Source organism: Eufriesea mexicana, unplaced genomic scaffold (assembly GCF_001483705.2).
Source record: "Eufriesea mexicana isolate 0111107269 unplaced genomic scaffold, ASM148370v2 scaffold70466, whole genome shotgun sequence".
NCBI classification, from domain to species: Eukaryota; Metazoa; Arthropoda; class Insecta; order Hymenoptera; family Apidae; genus Eufriesea; species Eufriesea mexicana.
Window position 1 is genome coordinate 51,785 of NW_016974771.1, and position 17,756 is coordinate 69,540.

General features: G+C 29.9%; 2 protein-coding genes across 3 annotated transcripts; one reads left to right on the top strand and one right to left on the bottom strand.

The window, feature by feature from the left end:
• Nucleotides 1–3,848: 3,848 nt before the first annotated feature.
• Nucleotides 3,849–10,654, top strand: Sam-S (S-adenosylmethionine Synthetase). 2 transcript variants are annotated; one of them, XM_017910075.1, is made up of 10 exons: nucleotides 3,849–4,001; nucleotides 4,512–5,077; nucleotides 6,080–6,157; nucleotides 6,381–6,503; nucleotides 7,044–7,156; nucleotides 8,837–8,980; nucleotides 9,214–9,432; nucleotides 9,549–9,731; nucleotides 9,834–9,967; nucleotides 10,085–10,654. In XM_017910075.1, the coding sequence occupies exons 2-10, from the start codon at nucleotides 4,963–4,965 to the stop codon at nucleotides 10,188–10,190; spliced, it is 1,215 nt and encodes a 404-aa protein (XP_017765564.1). In that variant the 5' UTR covers nucleotides 3,849–4,001; nucleotides 4,512–4,962; the 3' UTR covers nucleotides 10,191–10,654. The 2 variants fall into 2 exon arrangements, with proteins under 2 accessions (XP_017765564.1, XP_017765563.1); XM_017910074.1 differs by lacking the exon at nucleotides 7,044–7,156 and adding an exon at nucleotides 7,770–7,882.
• A 2,703-nt stretch (nucleotides 10,655–13,357) lies between these two features.
• LOC108554709 (zinc finger protein 543) lies at nucleotides 13,358–15,887 on the bottom strand. Its single transcript, XM_017910077.1, has 5 exons — nucleotides 15,723–15,887; nucleotides 14,494–14,824; nucleotides 14,132–14,404; nucleotides 13,877–14,059; nucleotides 13,358–13,787 (listed from the first exon to the last, which is right to left on the bottom strand). Exons 1-5 carry the CDS (start codon nucleotides 15,885–15,887, stop codon nucleotides 13,417–13,419), a joined length of 1,323 nt encoding a protein of 440 aa, XP_017765566.1. The 3' UTR covers nucleotides 13,358–13,416.
• Between the last annotated feature and the right edge of the window lie 1,869 nt (nucleotides 15,888–17,756).

The following is a 17,756-nucleotide window of genomic DNA, read 5'->3' on the forward strand; positions in this document are numbered from 1 at the left end:
TTTATTATAAGTTTCAAAATACCTTTGCTGTTGATTTTAACAAATTTATCTATTTTCAACTCTATATTATTCAAGCTAAACCTATTAATTATATAAGTGATATAATAATTGTCACATAAAAATAAGCTTCTAATCTACAATAATAAGAACTTGAAATCTTAAATAATTCGTAAATTGCAAGCGATTATTATAAATTCGAATTAATTATTTAAATTTTAAGTAATAATTCCAGTTTCATTCATTGATAAATATTTTCACTTTGGTAGAAGATGTTAATACATTTTAATTACTTTTTCTTTAACTATTGTACGAATTTTCCACGTTGATATAAGAACTTTCAGAATAATTTAACCTTTTTTCTTTTTCCTCGTCTTTTCGATTGTCAATATTGTGAAATTGAATGTCGAATACCTCGTTAAATGTTTTCCGAAAATAAGTTATCGTTGCAGAAATAGTAAACACATTTTTATTCTTCGATATTGCGATTCAAGTTGCAATTAATTGACTAATTAATGTTGTCATGATGCGCTTTGTAAACTTCGTTATGTTATCTCACGTAACGTTTCGAACGTGGAACAAAATACTGAATCATATATTTAATACATTATCTCGATATCTTCTGTCATGTTCTCGAGATGATAAACAGTATTTCCAACATGTTGTATTAATTATGATGCAATGAGTATTCAAAATAAATGTTTTCTCTGTGGATAAAATAAAGCAACGAAACAAATAGTCATTTTTGCATTTACTAGCATAACATGTTATTATTTTTGAAATAAATATGTAAACAATACTCCACGATTAGTATATTATGCTTGTTGAGTACGCTGAAAATATGCAAATGTCAAAGTAAAATTTGAAAATATATTATATGAAAAGTTGTACGAGGAATTACATTAAGAAATAATATTAAATTAGTATATACTATTAACAAAGCAAATATTCGTAATATTTATAAAGAATTTTCCGAATTCGTTGACAAAACATTCCTATAGCATAATGAAGATAAAAATAATTTCATAATTTAATAATGTAATAATTCAAAATACTATTAATACTTAATTAATTAATACTGAATAATTTAGAATATTTCAAATTAATTAGTCAATTGATATCTTAAATTTGATAATTTAATAATTCAATAATTCAATAATTTTGGCTCAATAATTTTAATGAAATATTCTTGATTGATGAATCAATTAACATCTTAAATTTAATTATTTAATAATCTAAAATATAATTTAATCGATAACTTAAAATATTCCAATGTAATTGATACCTTAAAATATAATTTAATAATTTAATAATCGAAAATATAGGTGAATAATGTAAAATTAATTTTATAATACAAACATTTAAGCTAACAAATATTCTGTAATATATTTATTTAAAACTAAACTAAAGTTTAAATTAAAGTTTAAACCTTGCACGACCATGTATACCAAAAATATCTTGGTTTCAAAACAAATTTTGCGAGACACAGGACAACTTTCCCTCAAAAGGACAACAAAGACACTAAATTAAAATTAAACTTCGAAAAATCGAAAACTGCAATAAAACAATGATCAGTAAATCTTTAGCAGAACGTAAATTAAAATGCAAACCATAATCGAGCAATCTTCTTCGCAGAAGAAAGTCACAATACCCGATTCAAGTTTCAAAAATTACCCTCCTGTATCAAAATGAAAAAAGTTACTGAATTGCAAAACGAATGCTTACTCGTCATTCGCGCGTATCTCATATTCAGTTGTGTCAGTGACATTGTATCAGACCAGTCTATGATTACGTGTTCTCGCTCTGAAGAGATTACACATGACCACGTTTTTCCCTTTTTTCTTTTTCTTTTTCTTTGAAGGAATCATTGCGTGCGTGTAGAATGAGATTGCACGCATGTTGTTTTCCTAAAAAGAAGAAATGTCGCGGGCAAAAGGAATTCTCTCATTGAAGTTACATATACGTATACATTGAATCATAATGTAAACGTAGAGTACAAAAGGTAGGAAAAATCTACGTTGCATTGTGTAGACGTGTATCGTTATTTCCATACGATCTAAGCAGGAAAAGTTTCTATTAGAAGAATAATTTACAAGGAAGAGCTGAATTTTGTTGCGAATAAAATATCTACGAAAAATTTAAGCGAGTATAGATTCTGTTAATTCGATGCTTCCTTCTATATATGTGAGCAATTGTTCGTTTAATTATTATAAAATTAATATAATTTTTACAATTGCAATTTTTATCTAGTAACATACATAAACAAGAATTCTGATTTAACTGGTACGTGAAATATATTAGACAAATTTTTCGATAATTTTATATTTTCTTTTGTAAATAAAATTTATTTGCTTCTTATTAATGGTAATACAAATTTTATATCAATTTTTTGGATGAATTATGTAAATACAAATTTTATTTAAATATGAATATGTATATTTATTTCATATTGTAATAAATTTTATTGCAGAAATGTAAGGAGCAAGATGTTAAGACGAGACATATAATTTTAATATTGCGTTAATTTTTATTATCAACAGCGAGAGTGATAGGAAAAGGAAGAATAAAAATTGAATTATATAATATTCTAAAATTATAACACTTTTTCTCACTTTGAAACGAATTATATCAAACAAAGAGAACGCAGGTAGGAATTACAAGAGGCAAGAATTGTTTTAAAATTGTAACGTATGTTATAAATCGTAGGTAAATCCCAAAAGATAGTGTAATTTGTTTCAAATACTTCTATTCTAGGATTTTGTCAAAAAAGTAAAAGATATTAAAGAATAATTATCTCGAATATTAAGTAAAATTGTGAAGGTTGATGGAAAATTATATATAAATAACAATATTTATAAAATACAAGCATAGGTTAAACAAATGATTTAATTTGAAAATAAAAAAGTACTAAAAGCTTAAACAATCATTATGAAATATTTATTTATTCGTCGACGACTAATCAAAGCCAATATTAGCGGCTTTAAAAACCAAAAAAGGAAAACAAATTTACTTTACAATACGTTTCAGACTAAAAATCAATCACATTTAACAATTTCTTAATTAATCTTGCATCAAATAGAATTCATTAAATAATAAATAAACCTCTTTTCAGAAAAAGATCCATAATTACACGTATTTTATAAAATTACACGTTTTTAAATTTTATAAATTCCTAAATATTTTATAAATTTTATAAATTTATAAACATTTTACAAATTACAAATTGTGTGACATGGCACAGTAATGACAGTTAAAATTTACTTATCGATATTTAATCTTACACTATCTAATGCTAAACATTTCAAGGATTATCTGATACTACAATCAATAATCTAATTAATTTATAAGAATAGGTTTCTCACCTTAAGCAATACAACCAACCTGAAAGAATCACTGAAATATAAAAATGAATTATAAAATACGTTAAATCCATTCGTGTTTGTCTTGCATCAAAGCTTTATTGAAACCAGCTTACCGAGAATAACCAGCAAAGATACATGGTCATTTTTCACTGATCGATTCTTACAAATTTTCTTTCTTTTTTCCTCCCTCGTCTTCGCCGTTTACTTTCCTTAATTACGCTCAAATCTCCCGTTTCGTTGGAATACACATCGGCAGAATTGACAATGAAAAATTTCTTATCGTTACATTATTTTATCCCACAATTCCCTATACTCTCTTTAACAACTTGCACAATTAATGTATATACATCCTGTAACATTGCCATATGAATGCTTACTGCAACCCCACTCGAGTAGTTCTCAATAATGGAGGGAGATCCTACGACATATAAAAGTCTGACTGATACGCGACATCTGCTCAGTAGAAATTTTGTTCTTTCGAAGGAAACGCACAAAAGCTTATTTACTGCAGCTTGATAATAATTCAAGCTGGCCTGGAAGCTCAAAGTTCAATATACAATTATCCGGTTGCACATTCGAAAGTTTTCCATCCGAGCAAATCGTATATTAACGATTTTTTGAAGAAGACGCTGTATTAACGAGGTGACGAATGCATTCCACACACTCGATTAAGATAATGGTTCCGCATGGGAGGTTATGAATTCACATGAGTGCATTATCGGTGTGAAAAATCGTGTGATTGTAAGATTCGCGAATATTTCATTATAGCGTCGCTCAACGAGTACTTGGTTAAGGAGTTTACGATAAACGATTATTCTTCTGATAACACTGCAAACGTATATAGGGGCAAAGAAACGAAACAAAGGATAAAAATAGAAGAATGTAGTATATAAACGTATACTCGAAACTCCAATGCTATACTTGTTTTGTATATACACAAAGGAGTAAATTCTCTTTTACGTTCGAATACTGAAAAAGATGATTATATTTCGTGTTTTTAATTTTATTATATGTATATCAGTGTGTGATTAGTAAGCAAAAAAGTTTTTCGCTGATATTATTTTAAAAATCGGTTTAATTATCGAATTGATTGTTAAATGTGGTAATCGGGTAAAATTCTTTTGATACTTCGACGTGATACTTTGTTTACAGGAATATTAATCACGTGGAAGAGACATCGAAGTGCGAGAGGTAAAAACAAAGTAAAATCCACGCGAATCTAATCGAATTCCGCGCCGACCGTCATCTCCCGGGTGATTGAACATCACGTGACTCGAGATTAGCCGAACGAAGCGACGAAGGTACCGAGGTTATAAATAGCGGTTACCAGGGAGTGGGGAGTCTCTTTTACTTTCTACACTGTACCATAGTGCATTTGCTCCGCGTTCGTCTGACTATCACATTCTATACTGTGGTGGTGTGGAGTTCGCTCGTGCGAAACCAAAGTAGGGTATAGAGATCGGACTACACTTCCTCGCTTTCTTTAACTATTAGCGACGTCAGACGGACGGAACGTGTCAACGAAGTCACAACACGTGGCCAAAGTATTTGAGCACAAACAAAGAAACCAAAGCCTCTACCCACGATCACGAAAAGAAGAAAAATGCCGGAGACCGCTCACCACATGAACGGATACGCTAACGGGCACACGCCGCCCGAGCTACAACAAGACACCAGTTTTCTTTTCACTTCAGAGTCGGTTGGCGAAGGCCATCCAGGTAGGTACCTTAAGAACCATGCGTTTGCCTCATGACTCTTCTGTATTTCGAACGATATCGTGTGACTTTGGCTTTAATCCTATGTCGGTGAGCCGCCTGTGCCGCCATGAAACTCGATGAACGAACCACAGATATACATATACCGTGTGCGCACGCCGCGATTCTACCCTTCCTTCGCGCTTTCTTACTTTCCTTAAAAGATTCGAAATGCGAGGATGGTGTTACGTTGCGACTTATTCATTACTCAGATTCTCTTCTTAATGTCTATTAAATATCGATTATCGATGCGTTTAAGTACGAGATCGAAAGCATATTTTTCCAAATCGGTATGAAAGCAGAAACGAGCATCTCCGGCGTCGCCATGTGCTTCTTAATATTACGATTTACGATCTCTAATTTCTCGTGCATTTCCCGTATTTATGTTTTTAATTTTCTTTTTCGTCGAACTATCTGCCAATCAACCTTTAAAATTCAATTATGATGTGTATGTATCATACGACTCGGTTTTTTATGTAATCTGGTGATCGTTTCACACGTGCAAACGCCAAACTTATTAGTTGATATCTTTTTTATCTTTCCTTTCTTTTTCTTTTTTTGTCATGAACTCCTTAGAATTGTCACAACCTCTACAACTAAAAGTAGCTACTATTTCATATAAATTAAAGTAAAAATCAGAATTATTAACGAATAAAATGACTAAATATTGCTTGCATTTGGTTTATTCTAGAAACAAATTCATAACAATGATCTTGATTGTGTATCTTGACAGAATTTTGTAAACGTGTACAGATCAAATTTATTTCAATTAGCAATATAGCACGTATTTGATTTTATGATTATGCAATTGTTGTTACGAATGTATATTTATCCTGAAATTCATATGTTTATGCAAATTACATATGTAAGTAATTCGAAGAAATACAGTCAACTATTTGCACATTAAAAAATTTCTAGTCAATCTATAGTTACAACCTGTACAAGTTTCCTTTTTTCTTTTTTTAGATAAAATGTGTGATCAAATAAGTGATGCTATTTTAGATGCACATTTAAAACAGGATCCTGATGCAAAAGTGGCTTGTGGTGAGTTTTCCTTATATCATTTTAATTTCTTTAAGTGACTTGAGTCAGTTGGTATTATAACCTCTATTTATAAGTTAGTCTATGTGACCTTGAGTTAATTTTGAACCATAGAACTGTGAAGGGATCTAGTACTTGATACAGTGCCTATAGTTTGAACTATTACTTAATATAAACATTAATTTGTATTTTTGATTTTTATATATTGTTCTTTTTAATTATACAGAGACTGTGACAAAAACAGGAATGATTTTGTTATGTGGAGAAATTACATCAAAAGCTGTGGTAGATTATCAAAAAATAGTTCGGGATACAGTTAAGCATATTGGATATGATGATTCTTCAAAAGGTAAAAATATTTCTATTTGTTTTTCATGTTTCCTCTTTTCAGTGATGTATGTTTGTTACACCCTTTGATACCCCCGAAATTTTGTTAAATTTATTTTTTATTTGTACGTCTAAAACATTTGAAATTTTCCTTGCTAACATAAGAGATTTCCATCTTCTATACATATGCCCTGTGGCCGGATGATGTCTTTATTATCTTTCCCTCATAAAATTCGCCTCATTTGGTTCTCCAGAATCAGACTTTATAATACACGGTCGAATCATGGCACGAAAGCTTCCAGCACTAAATACAAATTTTATGAAACTTACTGTATTTACTTATTAAATTATAAAAAAGTGTATTTATCTGATAAACAAATATGTATTTTTCTAATAAGAGGATGTGCTTTACGCTACATACACGTTAGTAATAAAATGTTGGAGAAAATTCCATGACTCGATCGATTGGATGACCAATATCCTGCTCATTATCTTTCGGAAAAAAAATAAGTAAAAGAAACACGTATGAATATGTAACGTAAGCATATCATGATCGTGGCAGGATTCGATTGGCGTACGTTGAACCTTTTGGTGGCGATCGAACAACAATCTCCAAATATCGCTGATGGTGTTCATGTGGACAGGGAAGAGAAGGACGTGGGTGCAGGTGATCAGGTACATAACCCATTCTCAGCCCGTGCCGCAGAGCAGCCATATAATTCAATAACATTCTCTTTTTTTGCTTTACCCTCTCCCTTCTTTTTTATAATATATTTTATAGAGTTTTTATAACATACACTTTCCTTGTGTTATGTGTGATTGTGTGAATCTGTGTATGCAAACAAATATTACAGTTATATAAATACAGACTACATGTTTTATAATATAAGAATTTATTCTATCAGGAAGTTTTATATATGAATACATTTCACTTGTCATGGAAATTCTTAAATTAGAAAAATTCATTACTAAATAAGCATCATGTTAATAATTATCACAACAAAATATGCCAACCCATGTAATAACACACTATTTCATACATTTTACATGTTAGGTTTTGATATTACATAATATATTAATTAAAGGAAAATATTTTCATTGTATCACTTTACATGATTAGGTCATAATTACTTTATTTTTAACTTTTTTTTTTTTTGACAAGGAGGTACTACCAATATTCTCTGAGACAGCACAGTAAACTGGGATACGAAACAGTGAAACATCAGTGTAATGAGTGTTAAGATTCATGGTAGTGAACATTTATATCTTATTCATATAATTTCTGCAGGTTTTGACTTCAAGCTCTGCAGTGTTTTGTTGGCGCTTGATGCTCAGTCGCCAAATATTGCAGCAGGAGTTCATGAAAACCGTAGTGATGAAGAGGTCGGCGCAGGAGATCAGGTCAATTAGCATTGATCGTTCATTCGAATTTTCTGTTCTTCTTTTCTGTTTTTATCTCTAATGCTAGCATAGTTGCTCCTTCTTAGCTTCCTAAATAACATATGTATATTTATTTCTTCTTACTTTCAATTGTTTAATATCTTAAGAAGAATGTTTTCCTATTAGTATTATTTTTATTATTATTCAGGTATATATAGTTAGTTACAGTAATAGTATGGTGTAGCTTAATTTTTCTCTCCTATCTTTTTCTATGTTTGTAGGCTGTGTTACATGAAACTTTAGTTTTTCATTAATGTAAATAGTATGGTTATGGTAAAAGCATGTATAAATCATTAGAACTTACTCCATGTTCGATTTCTATTTTTTTTTTTCTTAACTTTCTTTTTATTTTTTTATTTTTTTGTTTGCTTCCATTGTCTTTTAGTGCAGTTTGTTGCCTTATTGATTGTGCTAAAAGCAAAGAAATATTGTCAGTTAACATCTCTAAAATTCTATATGTAAATAATTAATTTTGCAAATTATCCCTTCATTACAAATATTTGTCATTGGCACTGTATTGTATAAGTTCATATTGTATTCTTAAGGTTATGTTGTGATTAAAGTGTGTACTGTGAACATTCATATGATAGAAACTATTAATTTGTAAATTACCGAGTTTAGTTGCCCCAACATTGTTGATTAGTAATCCTGCTCTGTGTGACACCTTTCTTTGAATATTAATAAAGAAATCTTGTGGTATATTATAAATTACGCTTACTGCAAATTTCAAGTATAAATTAACACATAGTTTGATACTGTATGTTGTGTGCATTTTATTACTTTATTAATGCTTAATTTCCTATATCACAAACTTACATAATATTGCAATTAATTAAATATGTAAAAAGTTTGTTTTCCTGCTTCAAGTTTTTATCTCAAACATTTCAGCTGAAGTAACTCAAATTCTTTTCTCAGGGTCTAATGTTTGGATATGCAACAGATGAAACTGATGAATGTATGCCATTAACTGTTGTGCTGGCACACAAGTTAAACCAGAAAATTGCAGAGTTAAGGCGAAGTGGTGAATTGTGGTGGGCAAGGCCAGATTCAAAAACACAGGTATAACGTTGATTAGCTAATTGTAAGCTTTTTTAAATTTATTAGAAATTAAGCACACTTATAATAAATTTGCATTTATATTAGTCTACTTATTCAATGATGTTTTATAGAAGTATTTGCTACTCTTGAATGCCATGATGTAAAAAACATTACTGAGAATAATATGTTATAAATGACATATATTTGTATTCGCAAATATCACTTTTTTTGATACTGTTAAAATTATAAAATAGGTCACTTGCGAATATGTAATGGATCATGGTGCCTGTGTACCTATAAGAGTTCACACAGTAGTGGTGTCATTACAACACAGTGAGAAGATTGGTTTGGAAGAACTACGTAAAGCAGTTATGGAAAAGGTTATCAAAGAAGTAATTCCAGCAAGGTATCTAGATGATAGAACAATCTTCCATGTTAATCCTTGTGGATTGTTTATTATTGGTGGTCCACAGGTACAATACATTTTTATGTGAAGTTTAAATACTATATTTGAATATATTTAAGGATACATTTAACAATACATTTATCATATTTAATAAGATATGTCTGTTTATTTATCTGCTTTCAGAGTGATGCTGGTCTTACTGGTCGCAAAATAATAGTTGACACATATGGTGGCTGGGGAGCCCATGGTGGTGGTGCATTTTCTGGTAAAGACTTTACAAAAGTTGATAGATCTGCTGCTTATGCAGCAAGATGGGTTGCTAAATCTTTAGTGAAAGCTGGTCTTTGCAGACGATGCCTTGTACAGGTACAAATTATTTCTACTTAATTATTATTAACAAAAAAAATTCTTCCCTCTCATATATTTTTTGTGTTGGTATAGACATAGATATTTACAATAAATTTTTAGGTTTCTTATGCTATTGGAGTAGCAGAACCTCTTTCAATCACAGTTTTTGACTACGGTACCTCCAAATTATCTCAAAATGAACTTTTAGATATAGTTAATAAAAATTTCGATTTACGACCTGGGAAAATCGTTAAGTAAGTATAATATTTGTATTTTAGACATAAATAGTAAGATATGTATGTATTCTATACTTCGTTAATAAGTTAAACTTCATTAGAAATTAAAACTTGAAATATATAATCGTTTTTTAGAGAATTGAATCTTCGTAACCCCATTTATCAACAAACTAGTACGTATGGACACTTTGGCCGAGAAGGATTTACTTGGGAACAACCAAAAACTCTAATTCTCGATTGATGAGAACGTAAATTCTAAATCAGTTTGACGTTTCCTATTGCAAAACGTCTATCAAGTCGTTCTCAATACTCGTATATCTCGTAAACATTTTCCGAGATTTTCCGACCTCCGCGCTACTTCGCCAAGTCCATCAATTCCTTTTGCCAATTTAGTACTAGCAGGAAGAATGACATTAGATTTTTCCACATCATAAGGTACTTGGTATTATGTGATATAGTACAAATTTTATTGATCCAGCATGCAGGCAAGAGCAGTCATTTTTCCTTCACTATTTAAAAACTGAATTGAAATTTATCAGTCATTAGGTATAATCGAAACTATCGACAAAGGGAAATGTGAACTAAGCCTGTTATGAGTTTGTTACCTACGCGTGTATTCATAACAGTCACGTAAGGTAGTTTATTTACCAGTGATGCAACTCATTACTATGGCTTGTAAGTAGTGTGTGTTGGAAGTACAAAAAAGTCAAAGGAACAATAATATCTAGGAAGAAAAATGTTCTATATTTGAAAAATGTATAAATTGGCAACATCGGGCCGTGCCTCTAAACAAACATTTGAGATGAAAATATTCTCAAATTTTTAGCAGTGTTTTAGTACTTCGTATGAACGTACATGAAAGTTTAATCAACTTGCTTTTAAAGTACTAATGTAATATATTGATAGCTTGTATTTGCCCATCCTAGCAATTCAGTCAAAGATAATGATGGTGCTTTCATGTACGTTTTTCGTTAGAATTATTTATCATTCGAGTGCAAATGTAAACTGGTAACGACTATGTACATTAATTTTTAGCAAAGTGGGAAAACCAATCGATTAAAGTGACCAATCATATTGAAAATGATAAATGAAATTAAAATATGACCGAATGAAATAAAATGACCAAACGAATTTACTTTTCATATTGTTTAAAACTTTGATGACATGATACAGTATGATATTGACGAGGGGTTAATAATATCGCATTTATTTAAATCTATTTGTTAATTGAAATGTATTACAAAATTGCTTAATTATATTTGAATTTAAGTAACGGCGATACTGCTAACTCTCATATATTTATATATACATATATACATTTTCCCTCTTTGCTTTGTTTGAATAGGTAATTGTAATAGACAGTCGATTTTACAGTGTATAGCAAATAATACATTATCGAATATTAGACCTTATTTTAAGGAGGTCTAATGCAGATCGTGTGGCGGAGCTCGAAAATTATATGATTTTTCCAATTTGTAGTGTGAAGATCTGTGACACTATTGTATTTTAAACATCAACAAAAATGTAAATGAAATTTAGTAAATTCGTTCCGTTAGGTGATGTAACGATCTATCGTGTAATGGTATTGGCAGTGTAAAGATGCACAAGATCATCATATGCAAATCGTAATAAAAAAATTTGTTAATAAAATATTAAATTGTCATTTATTTTATTCATTTTTTGTTCCAAACTATTTATAAACTAATAATTCCTTTTGCAGTTCCTATGACATTTTATAATTTGTCAAGTACACATAAGTTTATATTTAATAAAAAAAATTTTAATTAGAGCTCTGTCGCACAGCAAATTGCGACTACTTGTAAAGAAAAATCAATAATTAATTTTTGCATTTTCATAAGTATTTGTTTTTTTCGATGATAACGCAAAAGATACAAATATGAAACTTCCATTCTTTACATACAGCTTACACGTTAGTGTGTATTTTCTAATATTTAAATAATTACATATGATTCTACAATATTTAGAAAATTAAGGATATAACAGTATATCGTGGTATAACAAGATTTATTACAGATATAGTAAATTTTAAATAATATATTATTTATTTTTACCACATGTGGTAATTATATGGAGTTATTTGAAAATTGTATAAAAATACAGCTTAGATAAATCTTTATTAACATATAAATTATTAGATACTAACGTTTCAATACACTGCCTAAAAAGCAGAAAAATTCCAACAGAACTTTTAATATAACAAACAAATTAGCAAATATTACTGTACAAATTCCTGTATCTACTTTTAATAATCACGTATATGGAATATAAAATATATTAATAAAATAAATTTCATAATTTCCTAAATTTAATCCCTCTTAGTTAATTTTGATATATACACATTATACATACGAAATAAGTTATTTTAGTAGGATTTATAGATAAATAATTTTGCATAAAGGGCTACTAAAATATAGTAATTGGGAATTAATAATTTATGTTTTTGTAATAATTTTTAGTATCGTAAAAATTGTGTTCTGAATGCTTAATGTATTACATGCTAACATTCTATGGCAAATAAATTATAATATATCATAAAGATAATGTAATACAATATTTATGTTTCTACCCATAAAAAAAAATAAAGCATTAAATTTGTTATGTTGGAATACATTCCATATTTTTTTAGGCACTTTTCAAACCTATATACCTTTAATTAAGCATGTAAGGTAAAATCATGAAATTGTATATATTTACTATATAGTAAATATTGCATGTACTTGTCAACAAGTTAGTACATGTATTAATTTCACTTACATGAATTTATATATATATATAAAATTGCTAATTTCATGCTTTTACTGTAATATAATATTATGTATAATTTGTAGTTACAAATTTAATTGGGAATAATCAAAACAATGTAAAAAGACATATAAGATATTTAATTATATTCTTATGATTAAAGTTATATACATAGAAGTACACAGAATTGTATACAATACAAAATGTCATGAAAATATGTATAAGGAACAAATTTTTTTATAAAAAATATTCTGCTAATACACTGTCACTGATCCATAATTTTAATAAAATATAAATTATTGAAATATCATATAACAATATATAGTGAAAAAAATATACCAAATTGGAGATGCTTGAATAAGTCTTATTGCACATTTTATAAAATAAAATTATACTGCAAAACTTTTGTATGCAATTTTAAGCACTTAAGAATAATATGAAAACGGTACTATTAATGAAATTTATAACACACTGAAAGTGAAACCAAATATATGTAACATAAATATATAGAAATATACTTGGAATTATTGAACGAATTAGTGCATAATCATCATTAGTTAAGACATATTTTATAAATTATACTAAGAGATAAAAAACTATTATTATACACGTTTAAAAAAATTTCTGCAGAAATGTGTTGTGTAATCTTAATTTAATGTTGACTGATATTGTAATCAAGATGATTTTCAATTATTAGAATAAATTCAATTTGTTAGTATCTTTTTAGGCGCGTGAATACGACTGTGCCTTAATAACGAACTTTTGTCAGTGAAAGATTTTTCACATTCCACACATTTATACGTTCTACCAGTATGTGTAACTAAATGTCTACTGAGTCCAGATGCATGACAAAAAGCTTTAGGACAAAGTTGACAATGGTGTAACTGAATGTCATTTGGATCTAATTTCTGATGCCTCCTCATATGAACCTTTAACGCTTCTCGTTGAGTAAAACTCTTATCACAATGTTGACATTGGAATGGTTTTTGACCAGAATGAGTCATGAGATGACGAAGTAAAATTTCTTTCTGTGCAAAAGCTCGATGACAAATATTACAACCAAATGGTTTTTCACCTACATAAAATAATGAAAAATGTTATAAAATATAAACTGAATGTTCATTTATAATTAATTTTTTAAAATATATAGAATAGTATTATTACCTGTATGAGTACGTTCATGTCTTACTAAAGCTGACCTAGTGGGGAACCATTTTTCACAAGCTTGACATGTGAAACCCCTTTGTGTAGAATGTACAGATTGATGACTTTTTAACATTATCCTTCGAGTAAATGCTTTTGGGCATTTGTCACATTGAAATACCTTTAACTCTTCGCTGGTTTCAACTGTAAAAGAAACATATGTTAAATATTTGTACAAACTGCAAAACATGTATAAAGGTGATGCATGTTATTTACCCATAGTATCACCAATTGGTTGTAACTTTAAGGATTCCCCTTGACCTGAACTATTACTTGTGACTTCCATCATATAAACATTTTTGTGGTCAGCATTTGCAATTGCTCTTTGTACTTCTTCTGCTTCATCTTCAGATTCTTGTTCTTGTTTAATACGCGTTGTACGTATCGTGCAACGTGCTTTGGCAGTACGTTCTTCTGCAGGTACTAGTGTAATATTTTCTGGATCTTCTGACATTGTTTCTTCCATCTCTAAATTCTCAGAATTCATTCCTACATTTAATAGAATAAAATAATTTGGTATACTTTACAATAAAATAGAAGCAAATATTTCTTAAAGTTATAAAAAACAAAGAAAGTACCTAAAATGTAACCACCAACTAGTTCTTCTTCTGTCACTTCAATTGGATCTCCATCTGTTTGTCCACTATCACCTTTGGTCGATACTAAATCAGCTAATAGTTGTTTAACTTGTTTAGATTTTCCACTGTTGGAAGAATCTTTCAATTCTTCCCTGTTACTATCTTGACTTTCTCCTTCGTCACTTTGACCAGTTAACTGTTGTATTAATTTCATATGCTTACGAAGTTTAGCATCAGCAGCTTCACATTTTTTTTTAAATTGATAAGATTTTTCTAACTGATATTTGCATGGATGACAAATCATATTTGGAAGACCATCTTCTTCATAAACCTATAATATAAAAAACATTAATCATTATTTATATGCTGCTACATCAAATTATAAAATCAAATTTAATATTTGTATTACTCATTGTTTTATAATGTAATATTATTCCGTAATATCCATATCTTTTTAAATGTTTATATTTCACAATCCTTTGGCAATACATAAATAAATTTGTAAATGTCTTCATATTATTATAATCGTATTTGTATATCATCTAATTTTGTGAATTGTATTATTTTTTAACCTAATAAAGAAGTGTAGCATATAAAACAATTTAGAATAAAATAGTGGATATATAAACATTCGTTTACAATCAATACGAAAGAAATGTTTAAGACGTATAAGAAATATACTAAAAAGGAATACTGAATGTTTTGATTCTTTTAAATCTATTACGATGATATGGAAAATAAGGCAACAGGCAGAAAGTTCATTGGTCAGATATAAAGTACCAACATTAACGCATTGGCTATAATATTGCAGATTTCTATAAATTCGTAGGGTAAACGATCTGTAATGCAATGATACGCCTTGTCTAGATTCCTGTAATGAAAGAGAAGGTGGCGTCGACGTATCGTGAACGTAAAGTCGATAACTCGGTAAAGCCGGTAGTTGCTTTGCGCAGTGTGTCGCGCGTTGCATGAGAGCTGAAGTTAAATGTTCCCTGCATACTCACGTACGAATGTGTGGGTGACGTTCACAAATGCGAAGCAAAATCGAAGAGTGGGATAAAATAGAGGGAGAGAGAGAGAGAGAAAGAGACAGAGAGAATCTCACGCAGAGAGATAAACTAGATTCCTATTTTTCGATAAGCTTTCAATATACGTATGAGAAACAAGTAACTGACGCTCCATCAACTTAAGTCTGTTATGTACTCATTCTGTTGAGCCTTCTAACTCACCTCCAAGTTAACGCAAGCCATTATTCGCAAAGATAAGGGTATAGTTTCATCGTCGTAAATCGGCACCATCTCCTCCTCCTTTGCCAAGCACAGTCGGCACAGCTCGTTCACATGAATGATTACGTTACTCGGGCTATCGCCCTTTTTTCTACTGTATGTTTTCATTTTGACGTTCTTTAAACTCTCCTACACGTTTAACGCGTAGAAATTTCACCTTTGACGTTGAAGGGAAACAGAATTTTCCCTGGAAAGCTCTGGAGAATGAGACTCAGTCACACACAACGGAATCTATAATGGCGGCGGCGGCGGTGGCGGCGGCAGCGACGGTTGACCAATGGCGGACGTGCGGCGCTGCAGTTCAGCAAAGATGGAGAATGTAATCGTAGACTTTCTACGCGTGCGAAAGAGAAAGATGGTTAGGTACGAAAGAGAAGCTATATCGTTTAGGGTCTTCGTCATCGCAAAGTCGGTAAGGCCGGTAACTATTATTGATTTTCCATTCTTCCCAACGGCGGGAAACGATCTTCCATTCGCTATTATTGCGGCATGTTCGAATTTTCTTGTATCTATTTCTACAAAATGTTACATTATATTACTTTCCTTGGATGGAAATAATGATCATTATAATATGTGACTATCGGTAGTAACGATGAAGATAGCAGTAAATGTACGAATATTTGTTTTTTCTCAATACTGACTAAAGAAATAACGATTCATAACGGACGTTATTTGAACAACGACTTTCATGAGGTATCGACCGTTCAGAAATATGTGTAACAATAGTTTGATATTTTTTTCATCGTTATTACAAATAAAGTAATAAAATACTTTTAATAGAGAAAATTATTAAAGTTCAACATATTAATCCTAGTAGAATTTCTGTTATCATTGTTACTTATGTGTATAGTAGTGTTGTATTAACATTTTGGTTATCCGACTCTCTTGGTAAGAAACTAGGTATTATATATACGCAACACTTTAACATCATACATTACATATATTTAACAATTCTTTCGTTTGCAAAATTATTCAAATATACAAAGTGTACTGAACTTAAGTAATATATAATTAGTTTTACTCATAAAGCAATTTATTTATGATTTATTTGATAAAATACAGATTGATTCTTTTTGTACTTATCATACTGCTACACATGACTATATAGTAATAATGATGAATAGACAAATTTAAAACTGATCATGTTTATAAATTTTTTATTAGAAACTCTTGAAAAGAAAAAATTTTATGTTGTTATTTTACATGTTTAAAATTTTATATTCACATCATACATGATATTTTGTATCTCTAGATACAAATGATTAAAGAGCTTAAAAGTTTTAATGTAAATAACTTTATAATTTATATATAAAAGTTAATTTTATAGTAAATAAAAACATGCATAACAATTCTCTTTTGTTATTCTTTATTATTATATCATGTAATATGTTATCTATATTATTACTATAATCAATATTTTTAGTATTATAAAAGCAGGTTACATGTGAATCAAATTCAAAAGTTTTATAGATATGTGAAAAATCTCTTATCCGCTGTACTTTTTGAAGCGTGAAATTTCTTAAAAATACCAGCGAGGAAGTCTATAGATATCTAAGAATAACCTTCCGTTTTCTCTGTGATATAAATATGAAATTTCTATTGTAAGCCCACTTATGTATTTCATGCTGTATGTTTCAGGCGGAATATCAGTTCTTACGCGTCCATTCACTGAAAGTGATAGGGCAGCAATTCGATACTGAATAACATTAAATAATTAAGCATCGAGAAACATCGAACACGCGCATGACCCAGTATTTCGAAAGAAGATGGTCTCCCATCGCATCTGATTGCAACGGTAAACAACAAAGTCTGTTGGAGGGTGGTCAACAATTTAGAAAAAGGAGAATTTCAGGAAACGCAAAACAGTTTCCTACGTTTGCCAGGAGCGTTGTCGGATGTGGAGATTGGTGGAGAACGGGGGTCGAAAATAACTAACAAGTCAGAAGAGGAAAGGAGAGTGATTCGACGGCTCTTCCG

Bases quoted from the DNA above. Each gene is read 5' to 3' on its own strand.
- Sam-S (XM_017910075.1), top strand. From the start codon at position 4,963: ATGCCGGAGACCGCTCACCACATGAACGGATACGCTAACGGGCACACG. The intron at 6,504-7,043 runs GTAAAAATATTT...TGATCGTGGCAG, and splicing joins ATATGATGATTCTTCAAAAG to GATTCGATTGGCGTACGTTG. The intron at 7,157-8,836 runs GTACATAACCCA...TTCTTTTCTCAG, and splicing joins ACGTGGGTGCAGGTGATCAG to GGTCTAATGTTTGGATATGC.
- LOC108554709 (XM_017910077.1), bottom strand. From the start codon at position 15,887: ATGAAAACATACAGTAGAAAAAAGGGCGATAGCCCGAGTAACGTAATC. The intron at 14,825-15,722 runs GTGAGTTAGAAG...TTTATATTATAG, and splicing joins TGGCTTGCGTTAACTTGGAG to GTTTATGAAGAAGATGGTCT. The intron at 14,060-14,131 runs GTAAATAACATG...TTTCTTTTACAG, and splicing joins ACCAATTGGTGATACTATGG to TTGAAACCAGCGAAGAGTTA.